Source organism: Bradysia coprophila, unplaced genomic scaffold (genome assembly GCF_014529535.1).
Source record: "Bradysia coprophila strain Holo2 unplaced genomic scaffold, BU_Bcop_v1 contig_232, whole genome shotgun sequence".
Taxonomy (NCBI): domain Eukaryota; kingdom Metazoa; phylum Arthropoda; class Insecta; order Diptera; family Sciaridae; genus Bradysia; species Bradysia coprophila.
In genome coordinates, this window is record NW_023503493.1 from 17104623 (window position 1) to 17126319 (window position 21697).

The 21697-nt window shown below is 37.7% G+C and overlaps 1 protein-coding gene and 1 long non-coding RNA gene across 13 annotated transcripts in view; one reads left to right on the forward strand and one right to left on the reverse strand.

Moving 5' to 3' along the window:
- LOC119077062 (nesprin-1) overlaps positions 1 to 21697 on the forward strand; it is a 127341-nt gene that overhangs the window by 58978 nt on the left and 46666 nt on the right. For 9 of the 12 annotated variants that reach the window (XM_037184196.1, XM_037184198.1, XM_037184197.1 and 6 more), the window contains 9 exons: positions 290 to 4005; positions 4083 to 5526; positions 5600 to 5753; positions 5884 to 6044; positions 6105 to 7265; positions 7684 to 7921; positions 8097 to 10882; positions 15207 to 15512; positions 16189 to 16340. In XM_037184196.1, coding sequence (XP_037040091.1) covers positions 290 to 4005; positions 4083 to 5526; positions 5600 to 5753; positions 5884 to 6044; positions 6105 to 7265; positions 7684 to 7921; positions 8097 to 10882; positions 15207 to 15512; positions 16189 to 16340 — 10118 coding nt within the window. Of the gene's footprint in view, positions 1 to 289; positions 4006 to 4082; positions 5527 to 5599; positions 5754 to 5883; positions 6045 to 6104; positions 7287 to 7394; positions 7518 to 7683; positions 7922 to 8096; positions 10883 to 15206; positions 15513 to 16188; positions 16341 to 21697 lie in introns of all 12 variants that reach the window. The other 3 variants (XM_037184202.1, XM_037184201.1, XM_037184199.1) reach the window with 1 other exon arrangement.
- Positions 18336 to 21416, reverse strand: LOC119077065. Its single transcript, XR_005087741.1, has 3 exons — positions 21218 to 21416; positions 19060 to 19211; positions 18336 to 18839 (listed from the first exon to the last, which is right to left on the reverse strand). It is a non-coding gene; the product is annotated as an uncharacterized LOC119077065 (long non-coding RNA).

Consider the following 21697-nt stretch of genomic DNA (forward strand, 5'->3'; position numbering starts at 1 on the left):
TTTGTGTGGATCAGCTGAAAAACAGCTGAAGCAAATTAATGGTGAAATTCCACTGCCTCTAACTGTATTCACCGCAGTAATGATGTACTCTCGATTTTTCTGGCAAATTGTATAGTAAAGTATGTTTAAATCCAAAGTAAGAGCTTTTCGTCATCAAAAAATGATTTTCTTAGCACAACTTCTATAGCCACCACAGTAGATTATGTTTTAATATTGTTTTGCCCTTAATATTCACACGAAACTTTCATTTCCAAATATATTTTTCAATAAATCAACTTCATTCCTCCAGACACTAATCGTCAGTCTTCGTCAAAACGAATCTGAATTTGATAAAATGACCGACGAATCATCTGAATTGATTCAAAGCAGCGGTGAAACCCGTATATCCGTCAACGTTCAACAAGTAACGTCGCGGTTCCAATCCATTCAGACAACTGCCAAAGAAATTGTTAAGAAATGCGAACAGGCTGTGACCGATCACCAGCAATACAATGACAAATACAAGCAATGCTCGAATTGGATTTCAGCTGCCCAAGTCAAATACAATAAGTGTTGTGACAACACACAGGCTGGCTCCAGACAAGATTTGTCGGATAATAACAAGGCAATTGAGGAATTATTGGCTCAGCATGGAAGTGCCACGTTGTTGCTGAATAATACCATAGAGTTTGGCGAAAAATTATATCCGAGTACTGCACTTGAGGGCAGGGAAGCGGTTCGTCTTCAATTGGAAGATTTAACACAAGCAATGGAGCAACTTTACGATAATGTACATAGCACGGCTCGATTGTTACAAGGAAAGCTATCCAAATGGTCCGGTTTCGATGAAACCGCTGAAAAATTACAGACGTGGTTAACAGCGTTGGAAAAACAAATTCAACCGGAAATAGAACTCCGCACTACATTGGATGAGAAACGCGGACAATTACAAACGTACAGAGATGTTCTCGGCGATATTCAAAATCATCAAGCGGACATTATCAATTTGAAAGACATAACGGAAAATCTACCGGAAAAGAGCGACATAATCGAACAACGCTTCACGGCCATAAAAGACATGTTCAATAAATTGCAGAAGAGAGTCCAAGGATTCGTGGAACGATATGAAAATATTGTCAGCGATCACCAGCAATACTGTAAAGCAGTCCAAGACACTCAAGAATTCATTGAAGCCACACAGAATACAGTGGATTTATGGGGAGATCTTGAATTGGAACGCGTATCACTTAGCACAAACTTGGATCGTCTAAAGAATTTGCAAGCCAGTTTAAGTGACGAAACACCACGAATCGATCAGATAAGGCGATTGGGAGAAAAGGTCATCCCTGGAACGGTCGAATCCGGTCAAGTGAACATTCAATCGCAAATCGACTGTTCGCAACAAGAATGGGAAGGACTACTGTCGCTGATACAATCAACCGTTGAAAGCATTGAGAACAAGTTGCAGCAATGGGATGAATATGAAAAGCTCAAAGAACAGTGTACGGCGTGGATTCAACGTACCGATATGCAGTTACATGCAGTTGATTTGAAGGCAACAAATCAAGAGAAGAAAGAGCAACTAGACGCGCTGAAGACATTGCAAGGTGAAGTACGTGCAAAGGAACTAGAAATCGACAATGTGAATGACAGAGCCCAATTACTTTACAAGGGATTGGCCAGTACAAGATACTCACAAGTATCCGATCTCGTTCCGAAATATCAGCAAGTTTCACACAAAGTTAAAGAATTGAACACACGCTGGCAACAGTATGTCACAAGTCATCAGGAATTTGACAATCAAATTTCTGAATGTACGCAATGGTTGGACGACATAAAAGACAAACTGGAATACTGTTCTGACCTCAGTGCAACTTCCCAAAAGGACTTGGAACAAAAACTGGCCACTATTCAAGATCTTCTCTTGCTGAAAGACGAGGGTTTCGCCAAAGTTCAATCGATCGTTGAGTTGGCTCAAAGTGTTTTGGCTAACACAGCTCCAGCTGGTCACGATACAATCAACAAATCCTTGGCACAGCTACAAGATGACTGGTCAGCACTGGCTTCCAAAATGGTCGACATCAAATCTAATTTGGGTGAATCAATTAATCAGTGGTCCGGCTTTTTGGAACAAATTCAAAATGTTAACAAAACTGTCGAGTGGTTGGATGGAGTGGTAAAAGAATTGTCAGAACATCAGACCACAATGCCAGAGAAGAAAGCTCAACTCGAACGTATCAGAACCACGGATGAGAAAGTGCGCTTGGAAAAGATCGATGTTGACACATTGAAAACTAAGGCAGCTGAAATGCTTGCCAGTGGTCAACAGAGTCAAGCAGCCTATCAAGCCCAACAAATTCTAAATAAATTCGATTATTTGGCCGATAAGGTTAGAAAACTGTTGGCTGATCGCGAGGAGCAATATCGTGATCATCGACTATTTAAGGAGGCATACGACGACTTATCCAACTGGATTACACGAGCTCGTGAGAAATTCCCATCACTAAGACAACGACCGCTTAGCGACAAATTAGCCATAGAGAATGCGGTTGGTCCAATCGATGCTTTGTTGAATAAACAAGCTCAAGGCGAACTGCTTGTGGAGCATTTGATTCATACTGGCGAAGTTACATTAGCGTCAACCTCACAACAAGGCAAAGATGCAATCAAAAATGACATTCGATCGATACGCGAAAATTTCGAAGGTCTGTTCAGGGAATTGACACAAGAAAAGGATCAATTGGAAGCGACTTTGATCCATTGGCGAGACTACAAAGAAGAATACGAACGATTGTCAGAATGGCTTCAACAAATTGATATTTTAGTCAAAAATCATAAGCTCGCTCTCCTTCCGAATCTTGAAGAGAAGAAGAAGCAAGTGGTTGATATGAAAGGAATATTGGACCGACTTTTGAGAGGAAAAAGTGATTTCGATAAATTTGAAGCGTCCGCCTCTCACTTACTATCGTCGCATCTGGACACATATGTTGGTAATCAGTTGAAGCACCTTATTTCACGTTACCAGGTCCAAGTCAATCTGGCCAAGGACGTAATGAAAAAAGTGGAAACCAATCACGATCAACACAAAGACTACAACGATAACTTACAAAAGTCTCAGAAATGGATTGAAAATGCTAGAGAAACAATTCGCAGTTGTAGTGAAGCGTCGAGTGCCAGTAGTAAAGATGTCTTGCAACAACGTCTTCTTCAAATTCAAGACTTGATTCGACGACGAGAAGAAGGCCAAAGTCTTATTCATATGACCATAAACAACGGCGAAAAAGTTATCCGAAATACACGTTCCGATGGCAAAGAAGCAATCAACAACGAAATCAAAGAGCTTCAAAACGACTGGGATCGTCTAGTCAAGAAAATGTCAACTGCTAAAGTTCATCTGGAAACATCGCTACTTCAATGGGCTGACTACAGTTCCAGTTACTCACAATTGTCGCAATGGATCACTGAACGAGAAGCCAAGTTACAACAAGTATGTGAACAGAAAGTGGCTAAATCTAAGAGAGGACAACCTACCCTCAGCTCAGGATTGTCGGAACGAAAAGCCAATCTGCGACAGACCAACAATATCGTTCAGGACATTGTTTCTTTTGAGCCCATGATTCAGTCGGTCACTTCGAAAGCATCCGATCTTCTGCAAGCAGCCCCAGCATCGGAAATATCTACCAAATACGAAACATTGAGCAAGCAAGCGAAAGACTTGTACGAGAAGCAAAAGGAAGCAGTTGAACAGCATCAGGCATTGATTGATGCTGAAAATGAGTTTGCCCAATGGCTTCGAACATCGAAAGAGCGACTAGGTCCGTGCTCAGAACCAACGGGCGACAAAGAGACTTTATCTGCGAAAATAGCCCAATTGACAATTTTGGAAAATGAGATCGAAGATGGTCAGAAGAAATTGGATAAAACTCTGGAGCAGGGAGAGATCGCCGTTCAACACTCCGAGCCTGAGGACAAACTTTTGATTGAAGAAGCTGTTGCCTTCCTACAAGAAGAGTTCGACAATTACGTGTAAGTATTTTGTCAGGTCTTTCTAGGCTATAATCGAGCCCAGCAAATTTACAATTTTCTTTTTCTGTGTTTTTCAGTGATACCCTAAAATCAGCTAAGAGTCAACTCGAAATTGCGATAGTTAAGTGGACCGAATACGAAGATCAATACAGCGATGCTCTCGACTGGCTAAATAAAACTGAGGCAGAAGTCCAATCGTTCAACAAATTGCAAGACAGCCTCGAAGACAAAAAATGTGTACTGGAGCAATTCCAAGCCCATCTACAAACGCTGTTCGACTGGCAAAAAGAATTGGACAATTTGAACGTTTTGGCTCAGTCTCTTCTGGAAACATGCGCAGATACCAGAATTAGCAATGCCGTTACACAGTTGACCACCAAGTACAATGCTCTACTCTCGTTGGCCAAGGAAATAATGCGACGTCTGGAGTTACACTACCAAGAACATCAACAACATCACAGCTTGTATGAAGAGTGTCAGTATTGGGTGGAGAGAACACGAGAAAAACTCAAGGACTGTGAAGACATACCGAGTACGTTGACTGAAGTTCAAATCAAATTGAATACCGTCAAAAGCATTCGTCAAGGTTTTGAACAAGGCCAGAACAAACTCAGATACGCTTTGGAGCTCAAAGAGAAGGTCATCATGAACACAGAAGTTAGTGGAGCCGCCAAGATCGAAGAAGATACCGAGAACTTGAAATTGGAATTCGACTCACTGCTCGTTAGTATCACAGAAATCAGACAAAAACTGACCGCACGTCTCGGCCAACTCGAAGAAATTTTCAAACTTTACAAAGTTTTGGTGGAGTGGCTGGACGAGATTGAACCGAATTTACTTGAGGTGGATTCATTCTTGAATGATCTCAGCGAGAAACGATCTGCTCTGGAAAAGTTTAGAGCTCTGCAGCGCGAAATAAATAGCCACAGCGAAATGGTTGAGAAAATTAATCAGCGATTAACTGAAGACAGTAATTTGAATCGCAGAGAATTCGCTGATGGATTGCAACGATTCGAAAACATCCAAGAAATTGTTGGCAAAAATATTGAGAAAATTGAAAATCAAGTCAACAACCACGAAAAGTTCAAACTTGCTTTCAGTGAAATTTATGAATGGATTCGCAAGACTAGAATGGACATCCAACAGTGCTCCGATTCGCACGGCGAAAAGGACTCGGTCATGAGCAAATTGGCAAAACTTCAAGACATCGATTTGTCACTACCGGAAGGTAAAATTCTAATGGAAACTGCCATCGGACTCAGTCAGAACGTGATCGATACCAGCGGCAGCGAAGGACAAGATTTGGTCAAACAAGAAATTCGACAGCTCAAATTCGATTGGGACAGTTTACAGCAAATGTCCAAGGAAGCGCACGATTCACTGAATCAGTGCATTGCGTCGTGGAACAATTTCACCAGCAAGTTCGATAAAATTAACAAATGGATCGACGAATATTCGAAGAAGGTGCGAGTCGAGAGCGATAAAGAGAATAAAACACCGGAAGATCTCGTGAGGTGTAAGGTTGGTTTGATGTTACTTTTTTATTGCGCCCTCTTGATGTGACTAACATTGTGCATGACAAATTCTTTAACAGAAACTTCTAGCGGAAGTCTTAGCCGAAAAGGAAGCGGTGGAGGAGTTGAACGACGCCTGCGAAATTTTGATGGAACACAGTGCTTGTACGAGAGTGCGTGACCAGACGGTTGAAACACAAGCCAACTACACAAAGTTATTGACTTCGGCTCAAGGTAATGACATTTCCGAACAGCGTTTCCTGTTTATTCCTTTTAGTGTTCAGAACGTTCATGAATCATGTTGATCAATGGTCAATTTTTACACGCAGAAAATTCGTTGCATTAAAACTTCTAAACTTTACAGGACTTGTAGCCAAGGTTGAGAAAAATCTGTCCGATCACACCGAATTCCTGAACTACAAAAACGAAATGGACAAATGGCTTGCTAAAGCCAACGAAACACTGGAAAGTTGTTTCGGCAATGGCACTGAAAATGAGACAAAACAAAAATTAGAAACAGTTACGGTAAGTGCCGGAACACTCTACGCCTTGGCAGAATATTTTGTTCATTTTGTCAATTTACAGACATTATCGAACCGTATTCCTGAAGGAAAACATCTGCTGGGCATGGTCCAAGACGCATTTACTAAAGCCACAAATGTAACACCGGAGGACAAACAAGACGATCTTCGTACTCACATGTCAACGTTACGCGAATCGTGGGAACATTTCACGATGAATGTACCGGAAATTTTGGCTACTCTGAAGTCAGCTTTGAATCGGTTTGACGAATACAACGACTCGAAACAACGATTCGAGAAGTGGTTAACGGAAACTGAACAAACTCTAACCGCAATGCCGGAAACCAGAGGCGAATTGAGTGAAATGAAAACGATGCTTGAGCGATTCAAACACTTGCAGGAACAAATCACTGCTAAGCATAACGATTTGGATCATTTAACTGGTGAAGCAAAGGATTTGAGTTCATGGTCTAGAGCTGCTACTCAACTGGAAGATATAAGTAAATTGCAGGCACGTTGGGAGAAACTAAATGCCGAATGCTCTCGTCGTATTCAAATAGTCGAAGCTGAAGTTAGCAACTACAATTCGTATCACCAAAAGTTGCAAGAAGCCGAAAAATGGCTGCTGCAAGTATCCTTCCAGTTAATGGCACACAATTCACTTTACATTACGAATCGTGAACAAACACAAGAGCAAATCAATCAGCATGAAATACTGTTGGACGACATTCAAAAGTATCAGAACAATTTGGATGATTTGCGTGCCAAGGGCCAGAGTCAAATTGAACGTTACGAGCAAACAACGCCGAACATCCGTAACACCATCGAAACCCAGTTGAAAAACATTCAAGACAGCTACAACGCTTTGCTGAACACCTCAATTCAGATTCGCAATCGCCTGCACGAATCGTTGGCCAAATTCCAGGAATACGAAAACACCATCGACTCAATCATGCACAATTTGGAGAATTACGAGCCAATCATCACCACAGAATTGGAAGAGCCGGCAACGGATTTGTCTATGGCTCAAAAACAATTGAAATTGGCCCAAAGTCTGCACAGTAAACTTCAAGCCGAGAAATCACGTTTGGCTGTTGCCGTTCAAGCTTGTGAAGCAGCAACGGCCAGTATCAGCCGACCGAGCTCACCGCTGGAAACTGCCATGCAACCCATCCCGGAGAAGGAGTTAATGGTTCGGGCCAAATTGGAAGATCTTATTGATCAGGTAAGAATGAAGAGACCTATTGTTTTTCGTGTTGTGATTCTGCACTGGCGTTTGATTTATTCTTTGTTAGCTTGTTTTGATGTGGTGTGTGCTATTTGTTTGTTTTATTTTTTTTAATTAAAAATATAGCGCACTGTCCGCAACGAGGACCTTGACGTTGATGTTGTAGATAGGATTGAGAACTTCCGATTTATTGTGGATAAGTTGAATTCTTTTGGTCACCTTACCAAATTGCATGTACTAATCAACAAGGTAAGATTTTGTGGTGACGAGTTGGATTTGTTGTTTGTCATTAAAACCAAAATTTTTGGAAACTTTTCATTTTACAAAATTGTGCACGATTTTTTGATGTATAAATTTGACGTCCAGCAATATTCTCAGAAAATTTAATCATAAAATTTCAAAATTCTCACCTTAGGTTCAATCACATTTAAGTGGATTGTCCACAACTGTTAATGAATTAGAACATCAACAAAAGCAACGCTCCGAACTGACCGATTGGATCAAGAAGCAACAAGCAGCAGTTTCGGACTGGTCAACCAGACCATCAAAACTACGTCCTGAAGCAGCCAAACAAGAACTGATTTCGATGAACGATCTACTCAACTCGGTTGGAGACAAACGTTCACAATTGATGACTGAAATGACGGGATCATGTAAGTCACTTAATGTTTTTTACATTGAAAATTTAGCTTTCAAATTCGGCCAGCGAATTCCAATTTTCACATTTTTCGCTGGTCTCCCTTACGCGATTAATTTTCCTTTTTCTACCGAATGACTTCCCATCAAAGTTTCGTTCTCCCATAAATGTTTCCATCAATAAAATTTCAGTTGCCGATGATGACACTTCCGACATCGAACAACAGCTCGACAAACTGGAAACCGATCTAATGGATTCCATTGCTAGAAAAACATCCGGCCAAAATATCATCGACACCTACCGTAATGCCATTGCAGATATGCATTCGTGGTTCGATAATTTGATCAAGAAAATGGATGTGCTTGACAAGGGAAGTGGACTGAATTGCGTTCAGAAAGTGGAAGCAATCACCGAAATCAAATCCGATTTCGACGAACAGGGACCGTTGAAGATGAAAGATCTTAAGCAGAAGAGTCACGACGTTCACGAAATCATCAGTAATTTGGATGGTCAGCAAGTCGACGAACAGATGAAGTCCATCGACCGGCGATACAATGACATTTCGAAACGTATTGAACGAAAGGTGCAAATATTCGATATCACCAACCGTGGCGTTGAAAGTGCTAGAGGTGAAATTGAACAAATTGACAATTGGACGAAGCAGCAAATAAATGAATTGCAATCACCGCAAGCACTCGGTTATGAAAGTAAATCTGCGGATTCGCGTCTACAGAAACTGAAAGCTTTGACGAAAGAATCGGACGCAAAACAAGCTTTGGCTGAGACATTGGAGAAACGAGTGGCGAATATGCAAAACGAACTGGAGCCACTCGAGAAGTCTCAGTTAGACACGGAACTTAGAAATTTGTCGGCCACACAAAAACAATTGGCCGGTCTTATACAATCAGAGATTGGTCTAGTGTCAGAAGCAGCGCAGGCACGCAAAAAACTGGAACACGATTTGGAAAAAGCAAAACTTTGGCTCAAAGCCAAACTTACCGACGTGCGTAAAATGTCCGGATATCTGCCACTCCAATCTGCATCCGTGGAGAAGGACATTCAAACATGTAAACAGAACGAATCGGATATTAAGGAATTCCAAGAAGGTCTGCTCAACGATGTTTCGAATCAAGGCAAAAATATTCTCAAAAATTGTCCCGAAGATGAAAAGGAGTATCTGCAGAAATTGCTGAATGAAATCGAAGTTGACTTTAAAACGCTCAAAGAGGAATCCGGCAATAAAATGAAATCGTTGAATGAACTGTTGCAAGGACGCAAACTGTTCGAAGCTGATGTCTTGAAGTTAAATGACTGGCTAAACGAAGCCGACATTAGTTGTTCGGGTGAAATTCGCACTACCAATTTACCTACACTTGAAGAACAGTTGGTCAAATATCGTCAGCTCAGTGATGCCGGTAAGGTGATGGGAGAGCTTTTATCGTCGATCAATGATCAAGGGAAGGCTGTTGCTCCAACACTAAGCAATGCGGAAAAATTGAAACTCAATGAGCAATTGAAGAGCCTCAAAGACAGATACGCAAAGATTATGAATGGAATCAATGAGAAAATCCGAAATCTTCAAGATAACATCAAGAAATACAAAGACGCCAAGGCAAAATTGGCCGAATGCGTTCAATTTTTGAATGCCGTTCAGCAAGAAATTCGAGATCTTAAGAAACCAATCGGCAGCAAAATCGAAGATGTTCAAAGCTTACTATCGTCGTACGAACGTATACTAGCCGACTTGAAGGACAGCAAAGCAAAAATGGGCGATCTTCAAGTTGACAACTTGCCAGAATTACAAAGCATATTATCGCAACAAGACGATATGATCAAGCTGATAGAAGACCAATTGGCACATCTGCGCCAACTGTTACTCCTTCGTGAACAATTCATAGCGTTGATTAATGAAATCATCACGTTCATCATGCAGTACACATCTGTTATAACCGACATTGAGAAGTCACCCGACACAATCGAAGACAAGATAAAGCAATACGGTGATGTTATAGTGAAGATCCAAGAATGCGAAGCCCTGCTAGCGTCAGCCAATGACAAGGGACAAAAGATTGCTTCCGAAGGTAATGCCGCTGATCGAAACAGCATCACCGAGCAATTACAATCACTCAAGCAACAGCTACAAAATCTGAGGAAACTTGTCGAAACGCAACGGCAAAAGCATGAATTAACTTTGGCCGAACACAAAAAGATGGCTGCCGATCTGACTGAAGTACTCGATTGGTTACACGACAACGAAGGTATCGTAAAATCCCGTCCGTTGTTGGATAGAGATCCTGATTCGGTTGAACGTGAAATTCAGAAGCACAAATCATTTTCCTCGGACGTGAACAGCCACTTGAACAAAATCAAGGCAATCAATAAACAAACCGAAAATGAGCAGGGAATGCCTGGATCGTTAATGGAAATGATTTCGGAGGGCAGGTCACTGGTGGCAACGCTTCCAAGCGAACTGGAAGAGCGTGAAAAATATCTGGTCAGCAGCAAGCAACATCGCTTGGACTACATGATGTTAGTGGGTAAATTCAACGATTGGATTCACGAAGCCGAAATTCGTTTACAAAACGGTAACCATGGCATTGACTACGAAAATATCATGACCGATTTGGAGGAACACAAAATATTCTTCAGCACTGAGCCAACCATCAAAGATTTGGTATCTAAACAAATCCAAAGTGCGGCGGATAAGATTTGGCCATCGTTGAACAAAATGGAACAGGAAGAACTGTCCCGAGAGTTGCAGCATCATACACAAGTGCTGAAAAATACGCTGAACTCGGCCAAATCACAAAGAGCCCAGCTCGAACAAGACGGTGAAGTGTGGAAGAGCTACTGCCAAATGAACGACAAAATCCGAACAATTATGGCACGAATCGAATTCGACGATCAACCTGTGGCCAATTTGGCGGGATTGCAGTTCAATATGCAGAAGATTGCGCACGCTAAGAATGAATTGAAGGTGAGTTTGCTTTAGAGATTTTTAACGAAGAAGTATGTACGGTTGTAGGCAACGGTTATTTTTGTGCTAAGTTCTTGAAACATTTAACGGGCGGCCGGCGTCGTCATAGTTATCGAGTCTGTTACCTCTTTTGATCTAAATGTTGTACACAGATTTTTCCTTCCACGAGACACCCCTTTAGCTCGCTCGTATAGTAAAATAGCATACTCTACACGAGAAATGATGTGATGACATGTATCACGATGAGTGAAAACACCTCGGGCTGAAGCCCTCGAAAACGTTTAATCATCTTACTTCCCTGTTACACTGTAACCTGATATGTATGAAGTTAATAGTAGATTACTGTAACAGTGTAACAGTAATCTACTATTAAGAGTCATATCGCCAAGACTTCAGGTGATTTTTTTAACTTTGGGAACAAGCCGACTCCGATTTTAATGAGTGATAGCTCGTTGGATTCGTCTTTCAATTCTAGGAAACACGTATCTTTTACTTTTTCTAAAAAAAATTTGTTTTCTGTGAAAAGTGTTCAAAAGTGATCACATGTCAGAGGGTACCGAAAACAGTTTTTCGGCAATAACTCAAGAAAAAATTATTTTAAATTGTTGTAATGTTGTACGATTGTCGGCCTTGGAAAGACCTACAGATAGAGTATACGCACTGCTTGGTGCTAGTTGATCCACGAGAGCTATGACTTAAAATATAGTGAATGTTCGGAGAGTACTGCTTCTCTGCAGCTTCGTTGTTCCACGGAACTAAGTATGGGGTGTTGTAGCTGGCCTCACCCACTATCGTTCCACACATAAATGAGCCCAGTACTTTTGTGCTGCAAGCCTACAGAAGTGTTGGAAAAAAAGTTGGTGCCAAAATGCAGATTTTTTTCCTCTTTCCGGGGGCTCTACAGCTGGAACAGCATCTGGAACGGTACTATGGCAGTCATTCTTTATCGTCTACTATTCTTTTACCTTATCAATAGAAAAACGCTTCGATATGTCACGAATATATCAGATCCAATGTTAGTAATATCAAAAGAAAAATTATAAAATTTTTCTCGGAGGATTTTAGTCAAATAAAGTGTTAGCGTATAGCAAATGACCTCAGGACTCCGGAACAGTAATCAGTTTTTCAATCGAACCAATATTTGCTACGTGACAGGAGTTTGGCAAAACGATACGATCAAGTGGGAGCACTTTTGAACACTTTTCACAGAAAACAAATTTTTTTTAGAAAAAGTAAAAGATACGTGTTTCCTAGAATTGAAAGACGAATCCAACGAGCTATCACTCATTAAAATTGGAGTCGGCTTGTTCCCCAATCACCTGAAGTCTTGGCGATATGACTCTTAACTTCATACATATCAGGTTCACACTATAGCCAGAGGCAAACGCACAATTCGCTTTATTGGTTGTCATACCACACACTGATGTCATGCCAGTCACTTGATACTTTTTTTCGATTATGTTTGCACGGGTACTGAAATTAAATCATTGGTCACGCAACAGCGCGTATATTACGTCAGTTTTATGACGAACGTGTGTTTTGTTGATCTACGACAACTTTGAATACTTAACCGAATGCTAGTCGTTCGTTAAACGTTCTGTTATTTTTGTGAAACAAACAGTCCGTCATAGAACAAGTTTCGGCATGCAAGGCTAGGAAATCTATGGAAACGCCAGTTGAGGACATAACAGAACGTTATTGCGATCGCATACCTAATTGTATGAGACGCATGTACACTTCAGCCATAAACATTTTTTTTTAAATTATACGCTTCGGCGAGACTGACCAAAATATGCTTATCGACGAGCCTGAACCGTGAATTCTCAATTTCCCTTTGAAGGACTTTTTTTGGTTTTAGAACGGTTCTCTCCATCGATTTCAATCAGCTACAAATCAGCCACTTTGCATGAGGCTCAAACTGCAAGCATTAATTAAAATTCAGTTCATTCCGTTAATTTTCCACTTAGTCGTCTCCTCTCAGAGACGCTTCCGCAAAGTATAAACTTATTAGAACGTTGCGCGATGACCTAACAAACAAAAAATGTCGTGCAATTCAGTTAGTTGTAAATCTAATTAACACCAAATAAAATGTTAAACACCAATAGACCACTTCAAGCCACTTCTCTCTCTCAGCGTTCACCACAGCACTCGTTCGCATACTTACACGAAATTTGTTTATTTTTGTTTATTGCTGTTCATTGTTTATACGAGGCATTTTCCTACACTAATCGGCCGAACATACCAAAAAAACATTTTCAACACATATTCTAATGAACGAGCAATGCGATCATTTGTATGATCAGCAACACTGTTTACGCAGAGTATTCTAGTTAAAATTAATCATTCATGAGCTATGGTCGTTAATACCTATACAGTATGGGTTTTGTTGTTTGAATGAGCAGTTAACATTGCTGAATATATTCGTATATTACAAACACTAAAAGAACTAATTTACACATTTTCAATAGCTACCAACAACGGCTTCTAGCGATTTGTTTTTTGTGGTAATAGTTTAATTAATTGGAAATGATGTCATCAATGAAACGTTTTGAGTCGTTGGTCATATTAAGTTTTTTGAATTAAAACTGAAGGGCAAAGTTTAGTGTTCTCTTTATGTTACCTGGACATCATAATCAAACAATCGTTAAAGGAAATCTAAAAGTATGTTTATCGTATTATGGATGTATGTGAATAATCTTCTCGCGGTCACATCGTTGAGAATTCGTAATTACACATTTTATCTTATCAAAAGCGATTCATTGAAAATTTAGGGATTTAGGGATTCTGTCAGGCCTGATGGAATTTTCTTAATCTGAAAATTCTTCGTATCGTTAAGTCAATTCCGAGGTCAATTTCGTTGCATTAGTGACAGGATTACTACTTTTTTTCACATTTTAAAGTTGCATTTTTTTCTGAGTATGTATTAGGCGGAACTATACTAAAAAAAACTTACGCAACCTCGAAGTGAATAGAAATATAATATAAAGAAATTACCAATTTCATTGCAAATACTTCCATATACATATACGTATAACTCAAAGCCAGCAATTCCATTTTGGTACTTTTCAATTTCTCACTGGCCTAGCTGCATTTAGTTACAACTAAATTTAATGCGACGACTATTAATGCTGCTTTTCATTTTGCAATAAGTTTTATTTTTTATATTTTTCAACAACAAAATCTTAACAACTGACGACAGATTGTTATGGTTATGGCTCTGAAAGTTAATGGAATTCTATTAAAACTAATTCTAAACTACACTTCGACAACAAGTCATTAGTCGATGGCATTATTCCTAATAGAATTACACGATAAAAATTCGCACACCAAAACACAATTGCAGAAAGTGAACTTTTTTTCCATTACTTAGAAGCAAAATTAAACAATTTTTTCCCAATATAAATATACGTGATGACGACATTGAGCTTTGCAAAAAAAAGAAAGAACGTGTGTATATAATACATACACATCGAGTAACATTTTAGCCGGCTTTGGGTATACTTTAGACACTGAATATCAGTTTAAGATTGACTTTCGGCGGATATTATACAATCTGTTTCGTTACGAAGAAAAAGGTCATAAAAGTGAGTTTGGAACGGTGTAACTATAATCACCAGAACGAAATTAGTTTTGGTATACTCTGTTGGTTGACTTTTTTTCGTCGAATGGCAACGTATTGATAAATCGACACATTAAAATGCTTAGCCAACAATATCTCTGATCCAAGAGCAGACAATAAGTCTTTCGTGCATCCATCGTTTATTAATATTTTTTTTTTTTGGAATCGATTTCTCAATCAATACTGGATGCGGTGATGATTTCTCTATTCGTTTTTATAATTTGAAAACATTTCCATTCTAAACGTTTTTGCTAATGGAGTAAAAATAGTTAAAGTAACATTTCAATATGACCATGACCACCAATCAAGTGGAAATTATTCAAAACGAGTATTGACTCTGATCACTTGAAAACATTATCTAAATTCAATTAAATTCTTAATCGTGGTATTCAATTGCGATTTGGATTGTGTGGACACTCAAGAAAATTTCATTCCATCAGTCTCAGTGTACCAATACCATAGCTAGACGGCAGATGTTAAAATAGACAAGCGCAACAAAGACCGGCACATCGCGTATATATATAATATTAAAGGAAAAATCGTGTGTTAGTAAACAAACTTATGCCGTGCCAGTGGCACACTGACATCCATTAAAACCACCAATAAAATGTTATCTACTTCAATAATGATGTTTTTCGTTGAACAATTTTTTAATCTTATCAACTTCGCTAACCATTTTCTGTTTTCTCATTATTTTCTCATTAGTCACATCAAGGTGAATTAGACTTACTAAACGAAAAAGCCCGTGAAATTCTACGTCAAGCTGATCCGGTCAATCGATCCAAAATCGAGCAACAGAACACCGATACCAATAAACAGTGGACCGATTTGTTGAACAATTTGGAAAATCGTCGTGAAGCATTGTCGACATTGGCACAGCATTGGGAAGATTTCGATAACAAGTATCTAGCATTTGAAAGCCAAATAACACGTCTGGACGAACGATCGAAACATGTCGATCCAGTGGTGAGGTCCAGACGACAGTTGGAAGATACTAAGAATGTCATTCAGGTAAATGATTTGGTTTGAATTTTATTGAAACACTTTCTGTCCTCCTAAACAATCAAAAAAATGTTTGCTAAAAACCGAACGCTGTCTGAAATTCGTTAATCGATTAAGTTGACCGGCAAAAATGGAATTAACGAGAAAAATATGCGCATTTTAAGTTCGGTTCGTTTTGGTGTTATTCGGAAAAATTTAAATAAATTTACAGAAAAATTATAAATATAGGGATTGTGTCATCGCGTTCGCTACGATGGCCTCGAATGATTTTATTTGAAGAAATATAAAAAGATTTTTTTTTTTACTTTTAATTCTTCGCAACAAAATACGAAACGATTCGTATGTATCTATTGAGATTTGCTAGATGAATTTTGTGTTCATTTTATTTTCATGCGATTCACAAATACCACCACAAACGTTTTGACTAATTCATAGATTTATCAATGAAAATGGATGCTTTCTTCTATATTGTTTAGAATTTTTTTAAATTCAAGGTTTCGTTGGAGGTGGAATGTTTTTTACTCACAAAGTCAAAAAACTATTTCTATTCAATTTGTAGTACTACAACGCATTAATATACTCTCGACAGCAATGTGTACAGCGAAACAATTCCACAACCAATATTAATCTACCAACCGGCATTGAATTATGAATTTAACAGATTTTGTGATGATTTGCTTTCCAGGAACTACTCAGTGAAAGTGAAGATCTTAAATCAATACATCAAGAGGTTACGACCCTCTCAAAATCCATCATCTCATTCCTTGGGAAAGTACACCAATCCTCTGCTGATGCCCTGCAGGGCAAACTCGACCAGCTCGGAAAACTATACAAATCGTAAGTAGAAAGTTGTGACTAAAAAAAATGGAATTCCAACCGTAAATTATGTTATTTCAAAAGATTAGAATTTGTTTTCAAATCCGTCGATTTTTTTCTATGGTTTTTGTAACCGACTTACTTTCTAAATTAGACACAGAGTTTTATTTCGCGATTAATTTATCAGGTAAATATTAACCTTTCTTATCGCAATCAATTTTTACCGATGAAGTAATTCTCGCTCAATTGATACGATAGACGACATTCATTTCGTTCATTTCAATTAATAAAAACAATTGACCGGACGAGAAAGAGAATTGCGATGAGAATCGTTAAATTATATTGTGTGTGATGCCTTTCGAGAATAATAATTTTATTGATGAGCAATTCTTATCAACACATCAGTTCGCACTCGCACACGACTGAAAAGAAGTAGAAAAAAGAAACCTCTACATACATATGCGGCTAAAATTAAACTAGCATTTAATTCAATACCAAACAACAAATAATTTAATCTAATTATAGATCAAGAAATATTTATCTTCTTTCTTTGAAAAATAGAAGACGGAGAAGAGAGGAAAAAAAAGTTTGAACAAAATTTTACTAAGCTTCGGCGGAGTAATAAAAAATGTAGTTCAATGTCAATGATGTCATAGCCAAATACTCGTTCACACAGAATGTGATAAATTGAGCAACTTTTTTTTTCTTCGAAAAATATTTGTAAAGTTCTCTATACGTGTCGTAAGTTAAATAATTGCGAAAAGGAAAACACACGGCGTCTATGGAACATGCAAAATTGAACAATTTTTTTTTTAAATGAACCAGACTTGAAGTAGCAAAATTTTATCTATAGATACAGCCAAGAATTCGATTTTTTTTAAAATGATTTTTAACACGGAAATTTGAAGCAATTTTTTTTGCATGAACATGTGGTCATCAAACCTCATGTGGTTAAATAATTCATAATTAACCGAATGTATATCTCACAACATTTCGTTACTCATTCATCGATTCGAGCGTCGGTTTAAAATCTGAAAGCAATGTGTACAGTTTAGATTTAAAACTTACATATTATAAGTACGTTTGGTAAAACAAGATCCATTTAATTACAGATAAGAGCTGGCAATCAACCAGCCTCTTGTTTGTTGTTTCTCATTCATAATTCCATACAATTGATTTTGTGGTTGTAATAACGACCATTGATCAGTGAAATTGTTAATGTACACGGGTCTACCCGTCTCCCATCGATATGTCTGTAGTTGCAAATCAAAGAGGATGATGGCCGCATTTGGAATGAATCAAAATCAGAACTGTTTAGCCTTTCGAAACTGTTCAAAGCAAGCGTAACGCGAAAAGTGTCGACTATTTTTGATCGTATCGCGAAAAGTATCGACTATTTTTGATACAAAATCTTTTACTTCATTTGAATTAACAAACGTTTTCCTATATGAGATCACATTAATCAGAGATTATCACGTATCGAAAAATGCTTGGTGTGAATAGGTTAAACTTTTTCAACCGGAATCACTACGTCATGTAGTAATTAAATCTGTTACTTCTCCCGTTTTAAGTTTTTTAAGCGTCATCCAAATCCTATTTTTCCTTAGTATGCTCAAACGTCTTGATATTAGAAAAAAATTATATTTTTTGTCTTCATTGTCCAAAACAAAGGATCAGTCGTTTGCAATCAGTTTTAATTGTCCATCTGCAGACTAAAAGTTAAAATTGTTTCTGTTTTTTGCCAGTCTAAAGAACGATCTGTTGGAGATCAATTAACAAAACCTTTTGTTGGTAGCTTAAGTGCTTTTTCTATACAGTATTGTGTGTACCTGTACGACGTTTTCGTTTCCAGAGACATCCAAGATTTTGCATTTTTTTTTTCTATTTCTGTTTTTATTACTGTAATTATTTCAATGTAAACGAAATTTCAGCTCTGAAAACAAATAAAGGAAAAAAAGAGAAAACAAATAAAGAAATCATCATAAACACAGAGAGTACAATCATCATACGAAAATAATTTTGCACATGTCTGTAGAAGACAACTTTTTCTTTTCATATTCAAATTGGTTGGAAGCGCAAGGATGATCTGTGATCATCACTAAATTTGAATTTATTTGAAATACACTTTAAATTTTCGTGTGTATGCAAATATGTTTAGCAAGTGTTTTTTGTCGAGTACAAAATATTTACAATTTTTTTTCACATTTGGTAAATTTGCTTTTAATTTATCGTGAATTATTTTTGCTGAATTAGCATTGCTGATATGCAATTTTCATGGATTTTATTTGTTAAGCCATACGGAATTCCATGATCAAAGTGTGCAGTTGATCGAAGTTTTTCAGTTGCAGTTGTTATAATATTTGGTTTTGATTCGTTATGTGCCTAAATCCAATAAATTGAAATGGTTCATCTACCCATGCCATTTTCACCTTAAGGTACTTTGTCTTAATATTTTCAAAAGAAACTGTAACAAGATATGATTGTTGCTCGCCGGCATCGGCGTTTAGAAGCCATTATTTTCTACAAAAATAGAAACATTCTTTACATTGTATCGTTAATGTAAGCACTGTTTGTAATCTGATGCTATAGTTTTACACTTATAACGTCAGCACCACTTCTATTCTTTTCCAATGACCATCGACATTCCAGCAATATAAAATTTCATTTTACTACCTCATTTTTGCGAACATGTAATTCCACACATAATTCCAATGTTAACTAACTCTCCGTTTATACTCACATGAAAATGTAAACCAAAGCTACCATTTTCAGCATACGGAACAGGTGTTTCTGTTCAACAGTCTCACTTTTTCCATTATTTATAATTTGTAAGATTTTTCTTTGAATAAAAATGAATCGGCGTGTGACTGTTCGAGATGACGTTGATGGAATCTTAAAACAATGAAAAGAACTTTAAGTTTTCTATGTTTTTTGTTCAGATTATAAATAATTTCAGGGCTATTTTCAGATTGGAATTCGTTTTTTCTTCTCTATCTTGTTTCTGACTTAATTTATAGTTTCGAATATGTTACATCGAAACGAAAATAGTGTTTGTGGGTGCTATACATGAGGTTTCTTATAATTTTTCGATTAACATACAGAAGATGTGTGTAAGCGATGTCGAGAATATGTGGTCGTCAGGTGGACTAAATGTGAATTTTATTGCATTGCATCGTTTGTTAGTTTAGAAAATATTTTGTTGAAATACAAAAAAAGAGCGGAATGGGTTTGTTGAACTTAAAACGAAAATGCGGTTAAATTTAACCCTAAGGTTAAGTGCACTGAAAAAAATAGAAAGACATTCGAAATAATTCCATTAACACGTGGAACGTGGAAATGAAGTTACCGCTTCGATGCTGCGTTAGCGTATCCATGATCTTACTTCGGATTCTAACAACTTCAATTAATCGATGTTCTCAGTTTTACGATTTCCTAATTCAATAGAGTAACATCTGAAATATCAGAAGAAAAACGCCGGAAGTCTCAATTTGTCTTATTTTAGTACACTTGGTACTATAGTACAAACTCTAACAAATATTTCACATTTATTCTCATGGGATAAATGTACCGTAAGCTCTTACTTATTAATTTCTAGCAAATGTGAAGATTTAGCGTTAGAAATGGGGTTGCATTCCAGTGTATCTTGTATGTTTAATGATTGTTAGCATAAATTGATGCAGAAAGTATAATTAATGAGAAATTTAGTCCTTTTTCAAACGATTGCCGAGAAAGAAGTTAGCGAGAGATAATTAAACGACACTTCCCTGAGTAGAGATTGTTCAGTTCGGCTCTACTTTGGGTAACATTAGGAACCCTACCAAATTGGTGGATAATTTTCAATTTCACAAAGTTCGTGGGTTTTCTATTATTTTACTTGCTTATTGCTACTTTGCCACTAAGCTAATTCCTTAGCCCGGTTTTCGTGGAAAGACTAAGATGTTGACCGCGAAAGTCTGCTAGGAATCTTGCTCCGGAGTGATTCGCAAAGCGATATTTTATCACATTTTGCAAAAGAAAATAGTTTCAGTCTTCTTTTTCAATAATTTTCTTTCTATCTACCATCATGATCATTTCCTTCAATATTGAGCAACGCAATTCAAGGAATCACCGCCGAGTTTTTTTTTTTCCTACATGACATAATGACCATGTCATGAGTGAAAATAAATTTAAATGAAAAACTATCAACATTTCTTTTAGAAAGATATTTTTATTATTCATCGCACACGACCCATGCACACAATCAAACCGATGATGAACAGAAAAAACAAAAACAAAATAAATAAATAGAAAAAAAGAGATTTGGCTACCGTTAAGATCATCTACTATACTCCTAGTCCACATGCGCACCCATACATCATTCACATAAAAGAAAGAAGAAAAAAATATTAAAATATAAAATAAGAATATGCTCGAATTGTCCGTCTTCTTTAAGTGAAACAGCAGGAAAATTTCCTAGTCGATTTTTCGTGTATACGGTTCAGAAAAATCAAAATCCACGCCAGCACGGCATTACGTTACGGATCGCGGTTTAATCTGGATGGCTGGAGGAGTTTTTATTTTGTTGATTTTAAATTCGTGAACTCAGTTTTGAACGAAAATAACTATAGAAAAATTCGAAAAAGAAAATTTTAACTTTGAAAGCGAAAATTAATTTGGAAATCCATTGACGAAAGGATTATAATACGAGGGAAAAAAAAGAAGAGAGAGTTGTGATTGGAAATTTGTGCGGATTAAGGAGTACCGCAAAAATACGACGAACTATTTTAAACAATTGGATTACGTGTACCAGGAGAATAAAAGCATCATATCCGTTTATTTGCATATCGTGAAGGAACATATGTTGTTGTCCTGAATATTAAAGGTGACAAGTCGTCTACAACATTAAAATTGTTACTTACCGATTCATGTGACCATCATTGCTATATGGTCTGTTGAACCGGAAGCAAACATATGCATACACTTACAGCTATGTATGGTTCGTGTACATATTTCCAACACGGTGCTTCCTTTCTTGGTTGCTATACGATTCAATTATGCTAAACGGCTTATTTCAATAATTTGATTTATCGAAAGTTTTCGATTTTTTTGATTGTTCTATCAACGTTTCCTTTAGCCGAATTTTCACTTTCTATTTTCAATTTCTTCGATATTTCCGCGACGTGCAGTCGCACCCGTATGATTATAACAGAAAAAAAATTGTTTTTCAATTCTTTCGGCAACTATTTGGCTCGATTCCAATGAATGACGTATCGCTCTGTGTTCCCTACAATGTGTTGGATGATGTTTCCTTGACGAAAACACGTTCTCACCACACACATCACGGTTTACATTCCTAATATTAATCAGCGGCGTCCGGTTGACATCTTGTCTAATTCTAT